This window comes from Taudactylus pleione, unplaced genomic scaffold (assembly GCF_031769625.1).
Source record: "Taudactylus pleione unplaced genomic scaffold, aTauple2 ptg000086l, whole genome shotgun sequence".
NCBI lineage: Eukaryota > Metazoa > Chordata > Amphibia > Anura > Myobatrachidae > Taudactylus > Taudactylus pleione.
The window spans coordinates 28,998,096-29,025,189 of NW_028284488.1; the positions used below are offsets into that span (position 1 = coordinate 28,998,096).

At 40.4% G+C, this 27,094-nt stretch overlaps 1 protein-coding gene across 1 annotated transcript in view; it reads left to right on the forward strand.

Annotated features, from left to right (window-relative positions):
* The window catches only part of LOC148529241 (cadherin-related family member 4-like), a 217,735-nt gene that overhangs the window by 63,424 nt on the left and 127,217 nt on the right, over nt 1-27,094 (forward strand). The window contains 1 exon segment of the mRNA XM_088468649.1: nt 6,911-7,059. Coding sequence (XP_088324775.1) covers nt 6,911-7,059 — 149 coding nt within the window.

Here is a 27,094-nt window from a genome sequence, read left to right on the forward strand (position 1 = left end):
GCGATCGCAGTCCTGATCACAGTGGCCGGTTCATGCACGTGCACTGCAATGCATACTACAACGCAACAATCGACCAATTGCATGTGTAATAGCAGTTGCGATCGGTAATGAATAAGGCCCATTGGCTGCTGTAGCTACTAACAAAAGTATGGAGCAATGGGATCACTGTTTGTCAGTCATGAATATGGACAGCGACTTCTGGAACACATATGGCCTTGTCAGAATATCAAAACACCAAGGGGCATATTTATTATTATTTGCGGCTTGTCAATGAAATAAAAAATTAATTATCCTTGCAATAAGGAATCTTTATTCACCAGGATGTATCAATTCTGAGTTGCTGGGATAGGGGGTCCTATTGGAGAGTGTCCTGGCAGTCAGTGAGAAGTAATGTGATCACATTTCAATCAGATTCCTTCCTGATTTACCCCCTCAGCTGTGAGAATCACATTCATTGGTGTAGTCCACATGGAAATAAAATAAAAAACCTTCATAACATTGATATACTTCACTTTGTGTAGTTGGGAGCTGAATATAACAGAATGTAATCTTTTTTTTGCTATTATATATACAGTATATTTGAAGATAAAGAAACACCCTTGACAACAGTTGTCCTGGTCAGATGGCTTTTCACTACTGATGCCAAATGTTATATCAGCACATTCACATCACATATATGGCTCCCTTACATTAAGCTAACAGCAGCTCACAATCACCTGGCCGACTGGTTCAGCATCAGGAGCACCTCCCCCTTAAATCCCAGAACCCTTAATGCCGCTCACACACACACACACAAACACCAATCAGACCCGTGTAGTGCAGCTGTGTTTTAAAGGTATCCAGTAGGGAACAACTACACATTTGCCCCTGTTTACTCTTTGTTCTAAGGAGTGAGTCATATTCTTTATAGCAAAACATGCCAAAGAACCCTCTTTGCTACATACCTTTCCCCTCAAATTTTTCCCCTCACAGTCACATGAAGACAGACACAGTCATATTTCTCATTGTACCTGTGGCAGGGACACTTTACTGGTGGCAGCCAGTCCATCAGTCCTTCTGGACTGATGGTGGCAGCCAGCCCATCAGTTCTTCTGGAACCAGAGTGTTGGACAACAGGGTGACTTCATTGCCCAAATCCATCAAAGCCAACACTGCCTGTTGCTCTATCAGGACTGACACTCAGAACAGCTATCCAGGGATGAGGATACAGACAGTGAATGTGAGGCCCCATTGCCCCACTGAACAATAAGTTCCTGACAATTTGGACAATTTCTCTGAAAGTGCCCTGATTCGCCACACTTAAAGCACCCTTCTGGGGTCACACTCCACTCTGTGCCCATATTTTGTGCTGATTGTTTTCTGAATATCAGCCTGACAACCTCCTCTGCTGTCTGGGCCATATTTCCCAGGATGTAATAACAGTAATTAGCTACTGCAAGTTCCTCAAATTACTGCAGATTGCTTTTCAGAACCCATATTTGCAGCTCCTGCTTTAGGTTCCACACACAACGGTCAATTGCCAGCATTTCCAAATTCTTGTCTGGCAAGTTTCATTTGGGCTCTAACCAACTTTGGGTTAACTTTGCCAGATTGACTAGCTGAGCATGCATTGCGAACCCTGTCCTAATTGCCAGTTATAGAAAAGCTGTGCTTTCCCAGCCCCTGTCTCCCCTACTCACACCAGAATTGCAGTCTTTATATGATAATTCACCATCTGGGCATTGGGCATTTCCACATAAGCCTGCTGTGCTTCACCCGTCAAATAAGGAGCCAATTGTGCCACCCACTCCTCTATTGGTCATTTAAGCCGAGTTGCCTTGCTCTCAAAGGACAACAGGATTGCCTCAACATTTTCTGATGTGGTCATCTTCTGTATCATGGCAGGCCTGTATTCATCCAGTCGCAGCTGACTGAGCTCTGCCCGCAACAGGTTGTTGCTCTCCACCTGGACCTCAGTGACTGCTAGCATTTGGGCTTGCTGAGTCTGTTGTGCTGCAGCTACATTAGTAAAGATTCAGAGGATATCCTACATCTTGCTCTCTGAGCTAACTGAGTAGTGAAATTGGGCCTCTCTTATTATACACCATCCAGCCAGTGTATTGATGCTGATATAATCTAGCTGCCAGTGGCCACTGCATATTAGCTTTTATAGAGGCACAACACACAACAAACTTCCTCTTTAGGTGGGATTAAACAGTCTTTAAAATTAATCCTTTTTTCACAATACACACAGGAACATTGTGTTTTCAATACAGACAAAATATTTCTTCATGTGGCACTACAATAACCAGAAATAATCAAAGCCATGTGTCTTTAATTGAGTGCATAAAGTCTAACACAGATACAGTACACCTTTCCTTAGCAGCCTGTGCTTTGATATCTGTACCACACCGAAACTTAACCTGGCCAAGGAAACAAACAGACTTTTTTCCTGCTGCAACAAATCTCCTAAAAAGTTTATTTGGAAGTAAACACTTTGTGCATACACTTGTTTCTCTTTACAAATAACACAGCATACACTTTATACATTTGCATTCAGCACAACTCCACTTGTGCAAATACAGGTATGCCAAGCTACATCCTTGTCACTGGCATGGCAAATCGCACCAGGCATGATGCGAGGCACATGCCCACGAGTGGATATGTGCACTGTGATTGCAGTGCACATCATAGCGTACCATATCATATGCAGATGCGGGGAATCACATGGCGCGATGTGTGCACATGTTTGGGACTCGATCAGCCACAATGTAACAGGGCGCATCTGTAAAACAACTTTTATAGGCCGGTAAAACTTTGCTTACTGACCCAACAAGACAGCGTCTGGTCTCTGCCACTAGTATAAGTATCCCACTTCTGACACCACTTTCTAAGATTCTCCTTACTTTTACTGAAAAAATGCTATATCAGCACATTTACATCCTGCATATGGCTCTCTTACACTAACATTAGCAGCTCACTATCAGCTGGCCGACTAGTTCAGCATCAGGAGCACCCCCCCTTGAATTCCAAAACCCTTTATGCTTCACACACACACGCGTGCACACACACAACATGGTAAAGAACCCTCTTTGCCACTACCTATATTTTATATATATATATATATATATATATATATTTACAGTCAGGTGCATAAATATTGGGACATTGACAGAATTTTCCTATTTTGGCCTCTATTCACCTCCACAATGGCTTTGAAATGAAACAAACAAGATGTTCTTTAAATGCAGACTTTCAGATTTAATTTGAGGGTAATTACATCCAAATCAGGTGAACGGTGTAGGAATTACAACGGTTTCTATATGTGCCTCCCACTTTTTAAGGGGCCAAAAGTAATGGGACAAACTAAACAATTCTAAATCTAACTTTCACTTTTTAATACTTTGTTGCAAATCCTTTGCAGGCAATGACAGCCTGAAGTCTGGAATGCATAGACATCACCAGACGCTGGGTTTCATCCCTGATGATGCTCTGCCAGGCCTCTACTGCAAATGTCTTCAGTTCCTGCTTGTTCTTGGGGCATTTTCCCTTCAGTTTTGTCTTCATCAAGTGAAATGCATGCTCAATCGGATTCAGGTCAAGGGATTGACTTGGCCATTGCATAACATTCCACTTTTTAGCCTAAAAACAGTCTTTGGTTGCTTTTGCAGTATGCTTTGGGTCATTGTCCAGCTGCACTGTGAAGTGCCGTCCACTGAGTTCTGAAGCATTTGACTGAATATGAGCATATAATATTGCCCGAAACACTTTACAATTCATTCTGCTGCTTTTGTCAGCAGTCACATCATCAATAAATACAAGGGAACCAGTTCCATTGGCAGCCATACATGCCCATGCCATGACACTACCACCACCATGCTTCACTGATGAGGTGGTATGTTTTGGATCATGAGCAGTTCCTTTCCTTCTCCATAGTCTTCTCTTCCCATCACTCTGGTACAAGTTGATCTTTGTCTCATCTGTCCATAGGATGTTGTTTCAGAACTGTAATGGCTTTTTTTAGATGTTGTTTGGCAAACTCTAATCTGGTCTTCCTGTTTTTGAGGCTCACCAATGGTTTACATCTTGTGGTGAACCCTCTATATTCACTCTTCTGAAGTCTTCTCTTGATTGTTGACTTTGACACATATACACCTACCTCCTGGAGAGTGTTCTTGACTTGGCCAACTGTTCTGAAGGGGTTTTTCTTCACAAGGGAAATAATTCTTCTGTCATCTACCACAGTTGTTTTCCATGGTCTTCCGAGTCTTTTGGTGTTGCTGAGCTCTCCGGTGCTTTCTTTCTTTTTAAGAATGTTCGAAACAGTTGATTTGGCCACACCTAATGTTTTTGCTATCTCTCTGATGGGTTTGTTTTGATTTTTCAGCCTAATAATGGCTTGCTTCACTGATAGTGACAGCTCCTTGGATCTCATATTGAGAGTCGACAGCAACTGATTCCAAATGCAAATGTCACACCTAGAATCAACTCCAGACCTTTTACCTGCTTAATTGATAATGAAATAATGAGGGAATAGCCCACACCTGTCCATGAAATGGCTTTTGAGTTGATAGTCCCATTACTTTTGTCCCCTTAAAAAGTGGGAGGCACATATAGAAACCGTTGTAATTCCTACACCGTTCACCTGATTTGGATGTAATTACCCTCAAATTAAATCTGAAAGTCTGCAGATAAAGCACATCATGTTTGTTTAATTTCAAAGCCATTGTGGTGGTGAATAGAGGCCAAAATATGAAAATTCTGTCAATGTCCCAATATTTATGCACCTGACTATATATATATATATATATATATATAATATATGAGAGAGGGCGCTAATAGAGATATTAATTTTATAGATTTTTCAACACAAGAACAATGTCCTTTTTTTAAGTAACATACAGTATGGAGAACAAACAGTTCCTATTTGGTGAAACACAGTGATATCCCCCGTATCCTGAAGAGAGAACTTCTATATTTATAAATAATCTTCATAGACAATATTGGAAACTTCAGATGTAGGTCAGTAATTTTAACCCAAAGTTTCCTGTGGATAAACACTTGCACCAAAAAGACACCCAAGAAATAAATCAATAGATCATATAAAACATATGTGAATTTATTAGAATATAAAAGATCTTTTCATAAAACAATCTCTAGAAATAAATTCCAGGTATATACCATCATAATTCATATAACATTTTAATAAAACGCAGCTTTGTTTATGGGTATGTTACATAAATCTCCCCCACCTTATATTTCTATACTCCACATCTGTGGGGACCCAACAAACGTGCCCAGTAAGTACCCAACGCATTTCGTCCTTATAAGGACTTCTTCAGGGGTAGCTTCTACACACATAGAATTACGCCACACCAGGCGAATTAATGGGATTCTCTGAAATCCTACACAACACTTTTAAAAGAGTACAGATTATGCCCACGAGACTAAAACCACCTTTCATTGATAGGCGATCTATCAAGACACATATAAACCAATAAGCGCAACCTAAAGGCAACTCTTTTTCTTTGTATATATATATATATATATATATATATAAACAGATGTGTCCTCTTCCATCCTTGCCAATCACGGTACACACACATCACGCCATGCAATTACTCACAGTAGCATACGCTATGGTACATTATGGTACGCACTGCGATTGCACATGCAGTCCTATGGAATTGCGTAAGCAAACGTAATGAGCATATCCACTCACGGGTGTACACCTTGTTCCATGCATTGCGTGATTTGCCACGTACGCAGCAAAACTGCAAGAGGACATATCTATATATACTGTATATCTATTATTATGTATAGAATATTTGCCTATATTGATAATGTTTCTGTATTAATTTTTTCTGTAGTAGAAAATAAGGAGGGAGATGCAGATGCACACTATAAGCACTAAAATGTCTATTTTCTAAGCTATGGATGGAGATAAAGTGAACAGAGATAAGGTACCAGCCTATCAGCTCCTAACTGTCATTTTTCAAACACAACCTGTGACATGACAGTTAGGAGCTGATTGGCTGGTACCTTATCTCTGTTCACTTTATATCCATCCAAGGCTTAGTAAATAGACCCCTATGAATTCAAATGATAAAAATATTTATTATAAATTCAAACAATTAACATGGTGTTTTAAGTAAGGTTTTTTTAGTACATGTTTGCCAAAAGAAGTTTGTCCACCTACCACGTCACGGTGAACCTCTTAAGGTGGGTCTCTAACATCCCTAATACTGACACATTAAATAATTTTTCTAGGACTTTAATAGAGCCCATTAAATGTGTGTACTGCAATGCAAAGGACCCATACCAATTAAAATTACCTGGGGCAGGTAGGAGGAGTACCTTAAATACACACATAGAGCCCGATTCATTACAGATTGCTATTGCGATTGCAGCTGCGATTACACACACAGGTTTGCTGCGAAAATATGCTAATGAATGCAATCACAAAGCCATCATACAGCCAGCATAGAGATGCCCACTAACGCCATCTCACATCTGTAATACCTTGCAGTCCTGCATATACATCGGGAACATCGAGTAACATCGGCCCCTCCTGCACAATTACAACAGGTCTGACCTTACTCAGAAATTGTTAACCTCGTCGCACACAGTGAGTACTCAAGCTGCGTATGCCTTCGCAGTGGGCAATTTATGCCCGGCCATGCAACGGCATTCAAAAGGACAGGCACGCCTGCGTTTCTCCAACCACTCCCCCGTCACCACTCCCAAACACTGACATACCGTCCCTTGATGTGCCATGGCTTTGAAGTGATCAGAGTGCGATCGCAATGCCAACTCACGCATGCACAGTGCGATGCATACGGCTGATCTGCGTACGCTGTTGCAGTTGCGATCCTTAATGAATAAGGCCTTTCTAGTCTTAAACATAATACTTTTCATTTTTTCTGTGCAGGAAAATTGCAAATGACACCATTTATGTACATGAAAATACTCTGGTTGGATCCGTCATAGAAAAATTTCAAGCAACAGACCGAGATGCAAGCGATAGTATTATTACCTACTCCTTTCCAGGGACATCACTCAGGTTTAATATAACCTCGGGTATGATCACACTTACATTTCCTGATTTCCTGACCTTAGTCAATAATTCAGTTGCACATTACTGTACTATACGTCTACTGTAGTGACTGCAGGAAGAAGTGCAGGTGATCTGTGTGATACATGTAACTAGCATATATTGTAAGGCATAATAAAGGCAAAAGACACCTTTCTATAAATTTGGCACTTTTGTGTTACAGTGATTAAAGAAAGAAAAAAATGTGTGAGACTAATTGGTGCACTCTTGGGTGAATAAGGGAAAAAGAGCTAGGCTCCAATCTATGTTTGTATCACAAAAAACATTATTATGTTAAAAATTAACTTTTATTAGTCCATTAAAAAATAAACAAACACTTGTAACATATCATTAATAAAAATTAAAGAAGTGGGTGGCCTGACCATCAAGCGCAGTGGATGTGTTTTCCCATAGCTCCTCAAACACCCACAAAACACGGCTTGTTTCTATGGACCCCTGCTGCCCTAGAGGGTTCACTCACACCCGCTGTCGGCCTGCGTTATTGCTGTCCCCTTTCCTGTACTCCGGGGGTGAATTTGAGCTCCGGGGCCGTTGCAGCCTATCACACGTCCGGAAGCACCGGCCTCGGTTTTGGCACCCAGGCTGAGGCGGCCGCGATCACCGCCGATCGTGACAGCCGGACACAGCCACTCCACCTGTAGCCTCCACACCTTGCCCAAACCCCCATTACCTGATGGAGATCTTGGGCCCTGCGGATACTCAGCACTGGAGGCTCCAGTAAAAGGTTGGTGGCTGAGGGACGTGACCTGCTAATCCAAGCAGACGTGCTTCCCCGGAGCCCCTGTAACTCCCTGGGATCCCTCATCTTTACCGGGGTCTGCCGCCCCTATCTGGGTCCCTGGTGACTGCTCCTCTCTCCTTCGTGCTCTGGGCCAGTTCCCCCTGCAAATAGCACTCTTCTAGCAACACTCCCGGTGTCGCGGCCTACCCGCCCACCTGAAGCCGTGGTCTTTCCTAGACGCCGGAGTCATCCAGACGTCCAGAGCAGCTTTTCTGGTCATAAAATCCCATCTCTGGAGCCTGGGCGGCTGGATTGGTGAATCCATGTACACCTGTGCCTCCTATCCTGACATGCCCATTGTTTTTCCAGGATAGTGGCTGTAACAACAACCCAGCCATCTTGCTTTTCTGGAGTCTGGTAGTTACATAGGGGACTCTCCTCACTTGCTTGGTCACCTCCTCTCATTCGGCAGAAGACGGAGCCCAGTACCTGTGTGTTACACCATCCTTGCAAGCAGACAATACTCTAATAGGTACTTACCAGAGTCAACTGTGTAGACGATGTGAAGAAACCTATCTAGAGAATGTTGTCCCTATCAGGGTAATGCTTTACCTACCCATGCAGTAATTTTCTGAGTCGCTTCCCCCAAAACACTCCTCTGGTCCATTTCAAATTGGGAATTCTACTCATTTATCCGACTATGCCATCAAAGAAAATAAGACAACAAAAACTTCCAGCACCGATCCGATTTCCTACTGCCCCTATATCTAAAGTCGGGCAGATGCCTTCTCCAACATCTGAAGCGTCATCTATGTCCACTTCACGGGATTCGATTTCACCAGCTGACCTGGGACTAGACCTGGATGTTAATGCACCGCTAACCACACAGGCAATGTTTCAGGTTTTTGCAGCGTTTCGGTCTGATGTGTTAAAGGGTGTGGATACTTCTATACAATCTATCCGAGCTGATATTCTGGGGCTGGGCGATCGCACAGACCATCTAGAGGTGAAGATGCAGGAATTGGTCTTATCTCATAACGAACTCCTCTCAGCCCATGCAGAACTCCAATCGGAGGTTACATCTATGAGAGATAAAATGGCGGATTTGGAGGATCGCTCACGAAGAAACAATCTGAAGATTCGTGGTATCCCAGATTCTGTATCTAACGCAGAGTTACCAGATTACGTTTCAAAGTTGTTTCTTAAATTGGTGCCTACGGCTACTCAGCAAGACTTGTTAATTGATCGGGTACATCGTCTTCCCAAACCGAGATAAGGATCTGGAAATTACCTGCGAGACACTTTAATGCGTGTCCATTTCTTTCATTTCAAAGAGCAAATCTTGCGTGCTGCACGTCAAGCTGAAGGCACGGACACCTTAGGGGGTCTTCAAATCTTTCCTGATCTGTCTGCTGCTACTCTGTCCAAAAGACGCTCTTTCCAGCCCATTACTACAGCTCTAAGAGATAATGACATCACTTATCGATGGGGGTTCCCCGTAAAGCTGCTGGTCAGCTACGAGGCTTCCTCATACGTAATCTCTACTGTGGAGGCTGGAATTAAGCTTCTGGCGGAATGGGACATCCAAGTGTCTACTCGAGCTTCTGGTCCCAGCGGTCAAGTATCTCAAGACTGGTCTAAAGCTGCGTGAGAATTCTACATACATACAGCTACTGTGTTAATTATGTTATATTGTTGTCAGTCCTGTTTTCTCGATAGGATCAGAGATATTAGATTTATATTTTACATGAGATAGTCATCTCTTATGTATGTTTTTCCTTGTGTTTTTTTTTTATTTTGTCTGATTGCACTAAATTAGAAAGCAATAATATGTTTACTTGTATTTTTGTCAGTTTAAGAGCCTTATTTACCATTAGGAAATCAGGGGAGGGAACCCTTAAGAGTTTTCCACCTTCTTAATATTGCAAAAAGTCTAATTTTGAGCCTCCTTTCTAGTACATCTGTAGTTAAATAAACATGTTTTTAGCATCTTGATTATGATATCCTGTGTAATTCAGATTCCAAAATTCTCATGTTATCACTGCTATTTATGTTGTTTTGTGGGTTTAGCGACTCCACATTTATATTGTTCACAAAGTGGATGAGTTTATGTTAGTTCATTCTTGGAATTAGCTATAGTGCGTTTCGGACTTCTAGTGAGACTTGAATAGCTCTTACGCACCTTGCTTTATTGAATATCATTTTTGCTATACTCCCATATCAATGTTGTTCACTTTCTTTTTATTTTGTTACCAATATACTGCATGGGTGGCTTTTGTCTCAGGCCACGTTCCTCCATGTTCTTGGTTTTGCCGTTTTTTTTTTCTATACGTCAAACATTTTAACCCTAATTTTTTGGGTTATCTCAGTTTCCCCTATGTGTTCCCCTTTTTATTATTTATAATGCTATATGTGTCTTTTTTTTTTTTTCTCTGGTTTCATTTGTATTTTGGGTACCATAGTTCACATTATTCTGTATTCGCTAGAACCTTGGGTATTTTTGTCAAACCAACGTCTCTTATATATGGATTATAGACTATGGTTCAATTTTTTTCTTTAAATGTTCATGATCTAAACTCCCCTAACAAACGCAGGCTTGCTTTGTCCACCTTCCATAGACATAGAGCCCAAGTTGTAGCACTACAAGAGACTCATTTTTCATCTTTGGCTCCACCGATTTTGAGAGACGCGAGATATAACGTTGCATATTATGCCAACGGTCCTCTCAAAGGGAATGCCGTAGCTGTGCTGTTCCATAATTCAGTGTCTTTCACTTTATCTAAAAAGGTAGAAGATAAGAACGGCCGGTATTTAATATTAGTAGGTCAGCTAGACGGTAGAGAGGTCACGCTAGTCTCTCTCTACGCCCCTAATACGCTTCAAATCCCATTTCTTAGACGAGTGTTTGAGGAAGTCCACCAGATTAGATGTGGTCATACGATTATAATGGGTGATTTTAATTTGGTCGGCAGAATTTAATTTATATGACGTGTGGCGGGTTCATTCGCCCAATGTGAAGGACTATACGTTTTTCTCACATGTACATAATACTTATTCATGTATCGATCTGATTCTTTTAGACAAACATTCACTCCAACATACTCGCCAATCCAGTATCAAACCCATAGTTTGGTCGGACCATGCTGCGGTAACGTGGACTTGGGATGGTCATATTACAAGTATTCCCCCTAGACCATGGCGTTTACCAGATCACTTATTATCTTCTCCGGAAGGTGTTAAATCGCTAGCAGATGCCCTGGAATCTTATTTGGAAACTAACGACACACAAGACACTTCTCGCACAACACACTGGTGCGCTCTCAAAGCTGTCCTTAGAGGAGTGGTCATTCAAACAAGTTCTCGACTTAAGAGACATTACTTACTCAATCAATCTGAGCTGGAATTACGTTTAGCTCAGGTTGAGACTCTAAATAGGGCACGTCCTTCCTGTACTCTTAAGAGAGAACTAGTGTCTATCCGAAATCAACTTCAGAAATAGTTTTTGGTGCGTATGAAATCATCCCTAATTAAACTTCAGCAAAAGTTCTACAATTCAGGGAATAAGGCAGGCAAGTTTCTAGCTCGTAAACTGCGCAAACGTCAGGCCAGAAATAGGATTGAATATTTAATTACATCTAATAATAAGAAACTACTTAACCCTGCTGAGATTGCAAATGCCTTTGCTGAGTATTGCGCAGGACTGTATAACCTCCATACTGACAGTACTATAACACAACCGTCTGGCGCTTCTATTTCTGCTTTTCTATGAGACGTTACTTTTCCTCAGTTAGGAGAGGATGCTTTGGCAGTTTTAAACGCCCCTTGGACCGAACAAGAAACTTTGAGTGTAATCAAAGCATTGCCTATGGGGAAGTCCCCTGGTCCGGATGGGTTTACCAATTCATTCTATAAACATTTTGCGAATTCGATCTCCCCCATACTTACTTCTGTATTTAATTTTGTTTCCGGTCAGGGCAACTTTTCAACAGAGATGTTGGAAGCTCAAATTATCACCTTACCTAAACCAGGTAAACCTCCTTCCTCCTGTCCGAATTTTCGCCCAATAGCCCTACTCAATTCAGACATCAAAATTTATGCCAAGATAGTAGCTAATCGGTTGGCCCCTTTTATTCCCCTTTTGATTCATCCGGACCAGGTGGGCTTTGTCAGCGGCAGACAAGCATCAGATAACACTCGCAGGGTCTTTGATTTAGCTGAGCTGATGTTGAGGCGAAGTAAGGAGTTAATTCTCCTTTCCCTAGATGCCGAGAAGGCGTTTGATCGCCTTCATTGGCTGTTTCTCTACGAATCACTAAGTCATTTTGGTTTTCAGGGTGCTATTTTGAAGTCTATCAAGGCACTCTACAGTAATCCCACAGCTAGAGTGTTCTGTAATGGCTTGCTTTCATCCCCATTTAACATTAGGAACGGTACAAAACAGGGGTGCCCTCTATCCCCACTTATGTACGTTTTAGCCATTGAACCATTAGCTTCAGCAATTACAAATTCCCCTTTATTTCCTGGAGTGACAGTTGGTTCAACTTCACATAAATTATGTTTGTTCGCAGACGATATTCTTTTGTTTGTAACCAACCCTGTTGCTTCATTACCAACCCTTCATGGAATACTAGATAAATTTAGTGCAGCTTCCCTATACAAACTTAACACTACCAAGACTGAGGCCCTACCTTTTAACATATCTGATCTTGTTTTGTCTCGTCTACAGGCCAAATACAGGTATAATTGGAAAGCGGATTATCTTCTTTATCTTGGTATTAACATACCGAACAGACTAGATGACTTCGCTAAGATAAATTTTGATCCAACGATAAAACATATAGCCGAACTGTTACATAATTGGTTAGGTTTTGAGGTTTCCTGGCTGGGTCGTCTTGCGGCATTTAAAATTATGATTTTGCCAAAGTTAATGTATCTATTTTGTACCATTCCCTTTTCGGTCCCGAAACATTTCCTAATTAAGGCTCGTAAATTAATTGTGTCTTATATATGGAAAGGTAAAACACCACGGCTAGCTTACCAGCGTTTGACTAAATCTAAAACCCAGGGGGGGTTGCAAATCCCAGACTTAGAGCTATATCAGTCAGCGTGTCTAGTTTCACAAATTAGTGACTGGTTTCTTCCCCCTAACACTAAACCGTGGATTGACTTAGAAAGGGCATTATTGATAGAGTATTCTTTAGTGGAATTAATATGGACTCCCAAATAAATGCGCCCTTTATCAAATAATACCCTTAGAGCCATAATCGACTCCTTTAAAAGGTGGGACAACATGATACTTCAATCTAAATGTATCAAACTACCGGCTAAAACCTTATCTTTAGCCGCTATAGCTCGCTTAGTCCCAGACGTATCAGTGGCGATTTGGCGTTCATGTGGGATTGAAACCATCGCTGACATTTCGAGCTCTTCCTCTCTAATCCCGTTTTCTCAAATTCAATCCCAATTTCAGTTGCCGCCTGGAGAGCTTTTCTCCTATCTTCGAATTCAGCATTGGGTGGTTACTATACTAAAAGTATGTGGTTCCTTGGAATTACCTTCGGCTGATATCTTGGCTAAATTAAAAAGAGGTCATTCTAAAGGTACTATTGGTTTTTGGTACTCCATGTGTCTCGAGGCTAGCCCTCCAGTTAAATCTAAGTCCCAAGAGCAATGGGAGTCTGATCTTCAGGAGGCCTATACTCCCCAGCAATGGGAATCTATTTTCACTACTGCCCACAAATTGTCCAAATGTTATAATCATTTAGAATTACAGTATAAAATACTACATAGGCTATATTTCACTCCAGCCAAATTACACGTAATATGGCCAACGCAATCAAAATACTGTTGGAGATGCAATATGAGTGTTGGAGACATATTTCATATTTTTTGGAGTTGCTCTCATATCCAGGCTTTCTGGAAAGATTTATTTGATTTGATTTCCAAGGTATTGAAAGTGAATATCCAGCCATCCCCCTCTCTGGCGCTACTACACGTTTACCCTTTAGGTATGCCCAAAACTGACTTTTATTTAGTGGGTCATGTTCTTATAGCAGCCAAGACAGCAATAGCACAATTATGGAAATCATCTACTCTTCCTTCTATTCATAAAATTATGCATAAGGTACAATTTGCATTTTTGATGGAAACTGTGGATGTCGCATACTCCATGTCTGCTTTTTCACCATTGAGGTTATGGTTTAAATGGCAGGAATTTGTAACTGTTGGTGAAGGTGTAGACCTTCTGCTTAGGGATACGCCTTCTGTATGAAAATATTTTGATTATTAGACTCTACTCTGAGTTAGGCATTTTGAATGTGATACAACTTATATGTACTATATATTCTTGTGAACTGTGGTACCTTCTCCTTCTCCTTTTCATTTCGGCTTTATATTTATTTTCTCCCCTTGTTTTATTTCATTTTTATTTTTATGTTACTTACTTATTTAGTGTTACTTATTTGCGACTATTATGACTGTAAGTACTGTGTTTTTCTTTGTATTTTACTACTGTATTTGTGTTTTTTCTTGTTAAAAAATCAATAAAAATTTATTGAAAAAAAAATAAAAATTAAAGAAGTGGTATATAAAGTAGGAAAAGTGTTTAAAAAAATCCTGATAAGATAAGGTATTACTTATACAATATAAGAGCACTTTGATGATTATTCACTAACATATAACTTTTTACACTTCATAGTTTTTATTCAACCTAGTTTCACTCAAAATATGAATTTAATTTCACTTATATTATATTTTTTACACCCTATTATTCACTACTTCTCACTCACATTTTTTTCATCAAGGTACACAAGTACATTAATATTCACAATCATAATACCTATCACTTAATTTATAATAAATATTACTTGCTATCACTTTTGGATTAAAATATACACAATAAACAAACACAAATATTCATTAGGAATTATTGATCATAATATTTCACACATCACCTAATTTGTTTACACAATATATATTTACATTTATTTGATTGTATATGATAAATAATTATATAATATAATAAAAGTATAAAAGGAGTATTCAACACTAATTAGATTATTAATTAAATCCAATATATGTATTAAAGGGGAGACTATATTGTATGCTATATCCGAATATGGTATAAAATGTAGTAGAACAGCTCCACCATTTATGACTCAAAATGGAGCAAAATATCAAATAATGAACTATGCAATAACCAGCAATTTGAAGGTTCACAATGGGATGTACTATCTTCCCATAAAAATGTAGAAAAGGATAATAATATGACTATACTTTAGAATTAAACAAGAATGCCACATATTTTCCTTATGGTTATTGAAGATAGGGTGGACACGCCCCCTAACAACAGTTGTCTAGGAACAGCTATTTAAACTGAAAGAGGTTAGCGCTTGGCCATCCCTGAGGAAGCCGGACATCCGGCAAATGTGCATCGGCACCTGAGACCGCTGGGTCAGAAGGACACACATGTCCACTCTGAAATGCTTTGATCAAAAGTTAAATAATGGACCCCTCATATATTAAAACACAGCACTGATATGAACTCAAGGAGTTAGCTGCAATAAAGCTAACTCCAGAGATCACCAGTGATTTAGGAAAATACGTGCTTGTTTAACACTGTATGAAATAAGCACTTAATGCACTGCTTAATATCAATGAATTGCTGATATCTGCACCTCTATGATCGATTAATGTCAATATAGATCTGTCGTGAGTCTGTAATTATTCATTAACAGAGAATCGGGAACTAGCCGACACAATGAACGGCTCCACAGACAGACATTAGAAAGGCAGACTCAGCTTCATTCTGTGTAACACTGAGCAGGAATAACTAAGGTGTAGTGAAAGCATTCTGCTGTGCCCATCTAACACCAAGCACACAGTGATTTAACAGGTCCATATTAAACTGGGTCTGTGACTTGTCTGTATCAATATATTAACAGAGAAGTCTCTAATCGAACTGCATAAAGAACAGCAGAACAGATATATGCAAGAGACACAGACATAGCCTCATGATTAACACTGTGGAGACAAATATTCTGTAAGAGTCACAGACAACACTAATAAAATATCATTGCCTGGTAACATACTCAACTAATATACCAGACAACACAGCAATTACAGTGGTCTAGTTTAATAATAAAATTACATGCATAATTAATGAATCATAATTAATGATTCATAAGGGATCTATTAACTGTAAAAAATGCAAAGCATATTTTTCAACAACAGTGATTAATCACAAGCTAATGCATTTTACACAGGGTAAATTGTGTGTAGTAGCCAACAACAGGGAATAGAATACAGAATAATACACTGTATCAATTAAGAGAGAACTGTGGTGACTGTTTGCAACAATTGTTGCCACTGACTCATGGTAGTCATTTAATTCTGCTCTACTAAACAGAAATAATTTATTTTTAGAATAAATGAGCAGATACACACACTCTGTGTCTTTATTCAATTTAGAATAATTATTCAGAACACAAGCAAAGGACCCAGGGGTCTTATCAGGATTTTTTTAAACACTTTTCCTACTTTATATACCACTTCTTTAATTTTTATTAATGATATGTTACAAGTGTTTATGTTTATTTTTTAATGGACTAATAAAAGTAAATTTTTAACATAATTATGTTTTTTGTGATACAAACATAGATTGGAGCCTAGCTCTTTTTCCCTTATTCACCCAAGAGTGCACCCATTAGTCTCTTTTTTTCTTTCTTTAATCAGTATATATATAGTGAGAGGGGTAGCACCTCTTCCTGCACTCTTTCCAATTAATAATGGAAAGATAAATATGATTATGATCTGGTGAATACTCGTACCTAAAACAGATAAGGTAAAGGAAAGTTGAAGAATTTAAGAAATAGCAGATTCCGAGAGAGAAAAGCAAGAGTTAGACAGGAACGTGGACAAATTCCGGGAAGAACATCCAGATCTAATGGAGAGCACCATGAAATCCCAAATCCCCAAAAAACGGAAGTACCTTCAGCAGGAAGAGGAGGCTTGTCTTGCTTTAGAGCCTGATGTAAAAGCAAGAAATAGTTATTAGGATCAGTACGGATTCATCTCACATTTTTAAGTTACACTTTTGTGTTATATATACTTTATGAATGTACAAAATCTGTATGTTTTTATACGATCTCTAAAATATTTAGGGGGGAATTAAATTAGCCATGATAAGCAGCTTTTTCGGCAAAAAAAGTCTTATTGTGCTAATACATACTTATTGCACAATCCTATTAACTGTGGCTTTTCGCAGGTGCAAATTCTCCATAGCATTAATCATGAATTAGTTTCCACCACATCCGGAGCAGGGTGGGGAAAATCCCTATTTAACATTAAAAATGTCGGGACTTGGTTCAGAACCACTGGAACCACTGGAACACCCTCCTTAATGACTAATTAGGTCAAAATAATTTTTAATTAGCTTAATTTGGACAATCATGACATGTCATTTTTGAGTGAGAGTACAAAGTGCAGGAAAATGGGTTAATTGATGTGGGACAGGTATATGGAGGTGCTATATGAATGGGACAGGTGTTTTTAAGATTGCAGGTGGGTGCTAGAGGTATATTCTGAAGGTTTTGTAAAAGTGTGTTTAAATTACACAAATATATACTTATAGGCATTTTTATACACCACCATTTTAAGTAGAACAATTATTTAAAAAAAAAAAAAAAACCACTTGCTTTCTATCATTATTTGAATGTTTTAGAAAAATACATTTAACAGCCATTTTACACAATTTGGGAACCCCAAAACCTTTATTAGGGCCACTAATACACTTCTATGTTGTTATCCTATATGGCTTTCCCTTTTTTGGGGTAGAGGCTGATTTCACAATTTTAAACCCATTTCCACCTATACTTACGGGTAAAACCTGCAAGAATTATCTCGTGAATGCTGCTTTTTGACTTTTGCGATTGAATTGAGCGAAAAACGTGAGCACACATAGACATACTAAGCAAAATTATCACGTGAATGGTGCTAAAACTTAACGTGTGACAAGTTATAGCTTTATCGTGGCTGATTAAATTAACCTCTTTAGTCTCATCCTGGTGTGGTAGGTTCCAGGGTGATAGTAATGTGAAATAATTGTCTACAGTCTATTACAGGACTACATTTCCCGGTAAACACTGGTAGACATGTATAAATATTTTTTCAGAGAACATAAGCTCAGATACTTTATGAAAACCCATCAATTCCCTGTGTGGCAAATCTATTTTGGCATTAGTAAGTTTGAGTTACAGTATGGTCTGGGCACACAATCATTTTTATGTATGTGTTTTTTACTTACTTATGTTATGTTTATACTTGTTTTGCATTTTGTGCTGTTTTTACACTTTTTTAATTTTTAGTTTGCTTTATTTTAACTTAGATTTAAATTAAAATACATAATTGTAATAACAAAAAAAGCAATACTGTATGCTTATATCGACCATGGTGTTTGGTGCTGTAATACAAGTTACAGTAGAGATGAGTGGTTCAGTTTCTCTGGAAACCAAACACATCCGAACATAAGGGAAATGAGTGGATCCAACTTCGGATCCCAAAACAAGGCAAAATATCATCTTCTCAGTTTCGGATTAGGCATTTTTTTGGATTGCATATAAAAGTCCTTCCCTCATGATTAGGCGCCATTTCACACAGAAGAGTGAAGGTGTGGGAGTGTGAGCTGGAGCACTGTGAGGCACTGTATTAAAAAAAGAAAGTGCTTTAGCAAACCATCAGGACACCATTATGGTGCAATTATGTTAGGAGGAGTTAGATAAGTTAGGTTTTATAGTTTAATAGGTAAATCTAGAGACAGGAGTAGGTATGATTGCAGTGCAGGCATTATCATTTGTCACTCAGTGTATGTGTGTTTGTCACACACACTGCACACTCACACACTGCAGTGCAAACAAATAGGCTACTGTCTTGTCTGTGTTGCTGTTAATTGTTATTTTGTTTCTTAAAGTGAACCTGCAAGTTGTTTTTTCTCACTGCAGTATACTATATTGTTTATCTGTCCAAAAAATACTCTATTGTGTTTGAGGCTGCTACACCCAAAGAAGACCTCTTGGCCCTGATTCAGACCCACTCGCAAGTGGGCGTACGCACGTTCGGCGTACGTAAAAAAATATTTAAATTCAAGCACTCGTTCGTATTTTCGTACGCAGCTAAAAATCCGCCCCAAACTCAACAGATCCCTCCTCTAACTAACGAGCGTGCCAAATAGCGAGCGTACATCCCCGAAATGGCTTGAAGGGAATGCACGCACAAGTACAAACCGGAAGTGGGACTGTCAGATTCCGATTACCTGCTCGTTTTTTCGGCCTACCTCCCTCAATCGTATCATGCCAATCAATGTATCAATTAGCTTTTTTTTATTTTTTTTTTCAACACAATGCAATAAACTTTAATCTTGTCCGTGTTTGTATTTGCTTGCAGAATATGTACGGCTGAAACCTTCGCTTTTATTGTTCAAAAGACATGTTAGCCCCAATTAAACAATTGTTCTATTTGTTTGTCTCCCCACAATTTTTCTGTGGTTTATTTTTTTATTTAAATTTGATTACGCATGTCACTGCATCAAGCCTATCATAACTCTCAAGAGATTTGTGGCCCTGTCGAACACGACTCATACACTAACCAATAGAATTTGTCCTGTTAATTTCCCAAATACATTAGCCAATCAAATTTTTTTGTGGTGCTTTATTAAAATTATTTTGTCAAAAAAACACCATTGCCATCATGAGATCCGCCGCATTCACCAGGCGCGAACTGCTGGTGCTGACGGAGGTGATGGACAGGAGGATCACCAGTCAGCCTCCACCCATCTCCAATAGGCGCAAGCGTTCTGCATATGCGGAGGTACATCGACGCCTGCGCTCCTTCGGCTCATGCCGACATATTGGCCAGCTGGAGCGCAGGTGGTCGGACCTGCACCGGCAGACGCCCCGCTTGCTGGCATGCTTTCGCATGCAGATTGCGGAAAGTAAGTGTTCTGGACTGTGGTTTTCAAGTTTATCTTGTGGGCCCTAACTGCGTGTGCATGTTTTCATGTCTGTCCTATTGAGTCATTGTAGTCATATCTGCATGTGCATGTTTTCATGTCTGTCCTATTGAGTCATTGTAGTCATATCTGCATGTGCATGTTTTCATGTCTGTCCTATTGAGTCATTGTAGTCATATCTGCATGTGCATGTTTTCATGTCTGTCCTATTGAGTCATTGTAGTCATATCTGCATGTGCATGTTTTCATGTCTGTCCTATTGAGTCATTGTAGTCATATCTGCATGTGCATGTTTTCATGTCTGTCCTATTGAGTCATTGTAGTCATATCTGCATGTGCATGTTTTCATGTCTGTCCTATTGAGTCATTGTAGTCATATCTGCATGTGCATGTTTTCATGTCTGTCCTATTGTGTTTTTTTTTTTTTTTTTTTTTGGTTTCCTGTTGAAACTAACCACAATATTTTTGTCATTTTTTAGGGGCACAGCAAACACTACGGCGGCATCGCCACACAAGACGCCGGTCCCAGCCCCTCTCTCCAACCCCCAATTCCTCTATTACCCCCTCCTCCCCTGACCCTGTGGCCGAAATTTCAGGCCTACTTCCCCTCCAGCCCAATTCCCCCTCTCCTCCATCCGTCCCTCCTCCAAATACCCCCTCCCAGGATTCCGAAAACACCTTGCCCCTAGGGTTGGGGAATGTAGCCACCTCCAAGGTGGTCCAGGGAGTGGCTTCTGGCTCTGTCGTTTTGGAGAACGGTATGTTTTTAAAGTTTATTTTGGACACCACAAACTGTTTGTATGTAATCATGTGTTGTCCCCATTTTTTTGGACTTTTTGTCGCCTTAGGGTATTTTTGGGGGTTGTCTTTACCTGTTCCTGCTGATGTCACCATACACATATCACACCTGTGTGCCTTTTTTTAGGCCCCTTGTATTTTTGCCCTTAGACATTTTGGGGTGCTGGGTTTTATCCGTGTAATGTTTTTTTGGCCCACAAGCTTGTAAGTTTTGGTTTGCTTGTTTTGTGTTTTTTTAGAATGTTGCTTCATTATCGATTTATTAATCCCCAAACTTTTGTCACCCACAGAGGAACAGAGGCGTCGGGAAGAGATAGTGAATTGTGTGGGCCGTATGCGGGAGCAGGTCACCGGGCTTATGCAGGGCCTTGACCATCTGTTGGTCCTCCTTAGGAATTATTATTATTTTTTTTTTTTTTTCAAATTGTTTCTTAATAAATCAGTTTTAAATCAAGCTCGGTCTCATGCGTTTGGAGTAAATCCAAGATTCTTTACACTGACATAAGTAGACTCTTCAAGCAAGGTTTGCCACAGAATCTCACTACAGATTGTGTGTTGTATTTTGAATGCAAACAGGCACAAGAAACACCTCCCAGTACCAATGTCATTTTCCTTTTTTGTGGTGGTCAACATGATAGTTTACACCATTTTTCAGGTTCCTATTTGGTGGCCAAACTGCTTCGGACAATCTTACAAAGGCAACTGATTGTACACGATTCCTTGTTGTGTTGGTTAGTACCCCGAAAACATATTAAATGTTAGCTCCACTTGCTTCATTACTGGGTTACCCCTTAGGTAAAATTAACGTTTGGGAGTTTGTTTACACTTGCTTCTAACGTGCCCAAAAAGGAAACAAATTACACTCTCCAAATATTTATTCACAACAGAAATCAAAATACAAAGTGGTCACTCACAAACAAAACACACAGTGATAATCAGAAAAACACCACATACCAAAAACACTAAACAAACACACAACAAATCAAGAACTGGTTGACGAAGGTCCATGCACACATGATTTCAAAAATATGGCGTTGCAATATTGGTGTCAGAATATATTCCCGAAGTTTCAACATAAAGGTTTTTGAAGGGTAGCAGGAAGTAGTCATCGTGGGAGTGCCAAAGATTATGCAAACAAACAGAAGATGGTGCAAGAATTAATATCAAAAAAGATGAACGTTAAAAAACCGTAACACATTGGGTATACACACTGTTGTTTGGTCAATAATTACCTAAAATATCGGGCCACCACATCATCGCGTATGGCCCCCCCACATACTGACCTCCGACCAACCTCGGGGGGGCCATCCTCAGGTAAGGCATCCACTGGCTGCATTGGAACACCACTCCTTATGGCGATGTTGTGAAAGATCCCACACAGGACCACAATTTTCGAAACCATATCCGGCAAATACATGAGCTCGCCACCAGAGCGGTGGAGGCATCTGAATCGGCCTTTTAAAAGGCCGATACAGTGCTCCACCACTTGCCTGGTGGCTGTAAGTGCGGTATTAAACTCACTTTGTGGACCTGGTGTGGGAGCCAAATAAGGAGTGAGCAGCCAGGGCATGCAAGGGTATCCACTGTCTCCTGTGAAAAAGAATAGACAACATCAGGATCACTGTGTATCAAGCTTAATATTGTTATGTACTAAAGGTCTACACTTACGCAGAAGCCACGCATCACCAGCTTGTAGGTTGGTTAATTTGTGCCATATCCCTGATTGCCGGATGACGAAGGAGTCATGTGCACTTCCTGGTAATTTTGCATTCAGGGACAGGATCTGGAGGGAGGCATCACATACCACCATTACATTCAGGGAGTGATAGTGTTTCCTGTTTTGAAATATGGCCTCCAGCCGTGCTGGAGGCTGAAGTGGTATGTGAGTACCATCCACAACCCCTATGATGTGTGGGAAGCCAGCTATTTGGTAAAAATTGGCCTTGGCCACACTAAGGGCACCCATATCCAAAGGTGTTTGAAAAGTGCCTCCATCACTGCCCTCAGGATCCGGGAAAAGGAGGATTGTGAGATGCCCACCACTATTCCCACCGTTGTTTGAAACGATCCTGAGGCACAGAAATGTAACACCGCCATAATTTGCGTAAGTGGTGGTATTGCTGTTGGACTGTCAATTTGCCGCTCAAGATCACTCTCTATTAATGAGAGAGTGTCTATGATGATTTTGGGAGGAAGACGGTAGCATCTTAAAACCTCATCATCGGGCATTCCAAAAAGGGTGACACGTGTTCGAAATATCTGGGGCCTTGCACGCCTACGATGCCTACGCCTGGGACGAGATTGAGGTTGGTCGGCTTCAGGGAGCATGGCCAGAACAATCCGCCCAAGATCAACCTGAAATGGCAAGATTGGAATGTAAGGCTTTGGACCCATCCCAAAAGAAAATTAAAAGCAACTTAGCTTGATGATACCATCCATTGCTGCTTACATGCCGGGGTATTGTCATGATACGTCCAAACTGAAATTAATCACAAAAATAATTTGACAAATTTCACTCTGTGCATTTATGTTTCTAAATTTTGTGCTAGACAAAACTTAAAATATGCGAAACACACATTTGGCAAAAGAGCAAAACGACATTGCACACAGTACATCAAAATGGGTAGAAATGTTTGCCAAAAAAGCGAAAGGGCAACCACAAAAAAATGTACAGGATTAATAAGCATTTAAAAATGCGCGAATTAGTTCGCAAATACAAGTTAATAAACAAACTGAGAAAAATGCGCTAATTAGTTCGCAAATACAAGTCACAATAGTAAGTAGTAAAAATGCGCTAATTAGGTCGCAAAAACAAGTCTCTATACAAACTGAGAAAATAGCGCTAATTAGTTCACAAATACAAGATAAAAAATGGACTTACCAAGAGCAAATATATAAGAGTCCAAATCAAAAGGTCTTTGGGTCCGAAATTAATAAAAAGCTAAAATATATGAAATTATGGATCCAAAAATTAAAAACAAGAAGAAACACAATGAGACAACAATTGAACAAAAGTTAGACTTCACAAAACTTACCAAATCAAGAAACGAGGCCAAAAAAAATATACCAAAAAAGAGAACGGAAAATAAAAACGCAAATCTAGCAAACAAAATAAACTCCAAACGCCAACTCCTTTATCCGCAAACAAGAAACTCCAACCAAGGTAACCTCCAACAATCCAAAAACGCCACCTCGACTCGAGACACACCAAGCCATAAATAGTGTTTCGTTTCCCGCACAAATTAAGGAGGGATCATAGGAACGCACAATCAATGATGCGGCCGCAAAATAAGGACGCATGTATAAATACGTCACGAAAACACATTAAAATTCTGGTGTATTTCTTGTTTGGACCTCAGACATGGCGACAGACCAGGGAAACAATGCCCAAGAGTCAGGCGGTAAGTCTTTCATGCATTTTGTATCAATGATTAATTTGAAACATAAGATTGGGCAAGTTGTGAATTTGTGAAATCTGAATATTTACACAAATAGGTGAGGAGGATGACATGGAAGAGGCTGCTGGGCCCAGTATTCCGGCCAAAGCTGCCCAAAAAAAAAGGCAGCCACATTTCACAAGAAAGGAGATGGAGGTTTTGATACAGAAGTGTGTGGACATCCTGCCACAGGCAGACAGGAATATGAGTCTAAGCCAGAAGGGGAGAATGTGGGAAGAGGTAGCCGTTGCTGTCAATAGGGTGGGTGATTATGTCCGTCTAGCCCGGGATGTCAAACGGGGGTAAGTAAACACTTGCCCCCCCTAAAAACAAACACCATTTTAAACAAAAGGATAATGGCTTCCATTTTTTCCCACAGATGGGGCGACTTCAAATATCGCCTAAAGCAAAAACTCGCGGACAGGGCTAGGCATGCAAGGGGGACAGGTGGGGGTCCCACCCCTGTGTCATTGGAGTTGACGGATTTAGAAGAGCTGGCACAGGGGTGTGTGCAGCCTGTGGAGGTGTTTGGCGTGTCCAACATGGATACGGACATGCCAGACTTTGCGGCTCCTCATGTTGTCCCAGGTAAATCTTTTGATGTCACCAACTCTGAAATGTTATTGTGCCAATATGTAGATTCTAATGTGAGTCTTTTCTCTTTTTTCCTAACAGAGACACAGGCGGATGAGTCTGCTCCAGAGGGGAGCCTTGGCCGCCGAATTTCTGCTGGCTCGGCAGGGGAGGAACCAGTACATCCGGCTGAGGACCCTGCAGAAGCCAGTCCAGGGCAATCCCCCTCGCAGGCAGTGTCCCTCCTCACAGAACTCAATTTCAAATCGGATTTCCATACGGAGATTCTGCAGAGGATGGACGCCAGTCTGCTACGGGTGGCTGAGGCCCTAGAGCAAAATGCTGCGGCCAACGTGACCATTGGTCAGGCCCTGGCGGAAAATACCAGGGCCAACATCCGCATCGCCAATGCCTTGGAGCAGCTCGTTCGCCAGCACATGGTGGAGCTGACCTCCCTTCCTGCCGGAACATCAGGATCCTCCACCTCTGGCACAACATCAGCCAATCCTCCAAATGTGCCTAGCCCTGTGCCTAGTCCAGAGGCCACAACATCTGCCTCTGGACAGGCCAGCCCGATGACATCCCGGACCCGGTCTGGCGCCCTCCCTCTCCCATCCAAACGGGTGAAAAAACGGTGACAGCAATGGCGACTTTTCCCACAATCCTTCTGTGCTTGGCTCATATTCCTTTCTGGTCAAAACTTCCCTCTCCTTTCTTGTGAAATGTTTTTAATTTTTTGTTGTATGTTTATGTCAACAGTTATGTTGGGCCAATTTGTTTGATTTTGGGACTGATCTTTGCCAAAAAAAGATGTCCCCAAATTTTTCATAAATTTTTTTTTTGTTTGACCAATAAATTGACACCAAAAATCTGACATTGTATTGTGAAATTATTGTACAAATGGGTTACATTTAATCCTGGACCAAAAGGCAAAAACTTGCCAAAAAAAATATAAATTTTTTTTAAAAAAAGGGCTCTTTAAGGAACGTTTAAAAATTCATATAACGAGGCAAATTCAAGAGGCAAAAATAAAATGGTGAGAAAATTAAAACATGATGACATTATTGTTACAATAGGTCTTAACCACCAAATTGAGGCCAAAATAAACCCCAACAAATGTACGCAAATTGATTGTGTCATCCTGACATTAGCAGCTCTGATTTCCACCTGCGTACGGTTTTGTGCTATCCCAAAAAACTGATTTCAAAACACATACCAAGCCGGTTTTCAATCCAACACTAATTGCTTTTCAGACCTCCAGCGATTAATCGCAACACCATCGTGGAGTCCCGGACAGAGGAGAAGGCCATCGCCAATGTGGTCGAGTAATCCAGACCCTAAGCTGTGCGAGCATTTTGAAGGGAAAGAGGATCATCCAGTGACGTATGAGTCGGTCCGAACACATTTTACGCTCGCATCTGCTAATGTATGTACGCCCAAAAAATGCCTCGCCACGCCTGCGTTTTTCCATCTCCACCCCCGTCAACACCCAAAAACGCCCTGTTCTGTCAATCACATTTGACATGTCACTTCCTGTACGCTATTTGATGAACGAGACCAAAAAAGCTCGCAATCTGCCGTACGCACATGCGCAGTGTTACACCGACGCATGCGCGGTTATTCAACATCGGAACGCAACGAGCGTACTGCTGTTTGCGAGTGGCTCTGAATGAGGGCCCTTGTTTTGAGGTTTTTCCCAGTTATATATAAAAAAATTGCAAAAAATTAAATTTTGTCCTGTTTATAACAGAAAACTGCAGTCTCTTCTAATTGAATTTAAAAATTATATTCTGTATTTCAAGAAGTTTGATCAGACAAGTGGGGATTTATGAGAGTCTCCCATTTTTTTTAAAGTGGCAATCATTTTAAAGTTTAAAGCAGCTTGGTTTAGCCTTTAAAATGATTGCCACTTTAAAAAAATCAGGGAGACTCGCATAAATCCCAGCAGCATCGAAAACTCGGAGGCTATTACATTTAGCCCATTATATCCCAAAAATGTGCATAGTGTGTTAAAACACCATTATTACATCTGGTCAGGCTTAAAAGAATTGCCCAAAATTATAGGCACCTCTACCGTGATATAGTAAGCATGAATAGAATGGTGGAGTATTATTTTAATGACAATGTACAAATCAGCATGTCACACAGTCCCTTTGAATACTTGGAGGAAAAAATGCAATTTTGAGCCCTTTGTACAAACTAGCTTTGCTTTACCTAAGCTGCCCACTCTCCAGTGTGTACTCAGAAAGAGTGTTTAGCACAGCGGGGACCCATGAGAGTGATCAGTGTAGCAGGCTATTTCCTACAAATATGGAAAAATTAATGTTCATAAAATTGAATTACAAATTCTGTGAGGAAAACCTTTGCCGCCAATTACTTCAAAGTACAGATACTTCTGTAACGGTGGATTCCAGTGGGTTTAAGCTGATATTATGTGATGATAATATTAACAACACTGAGGAAGATGA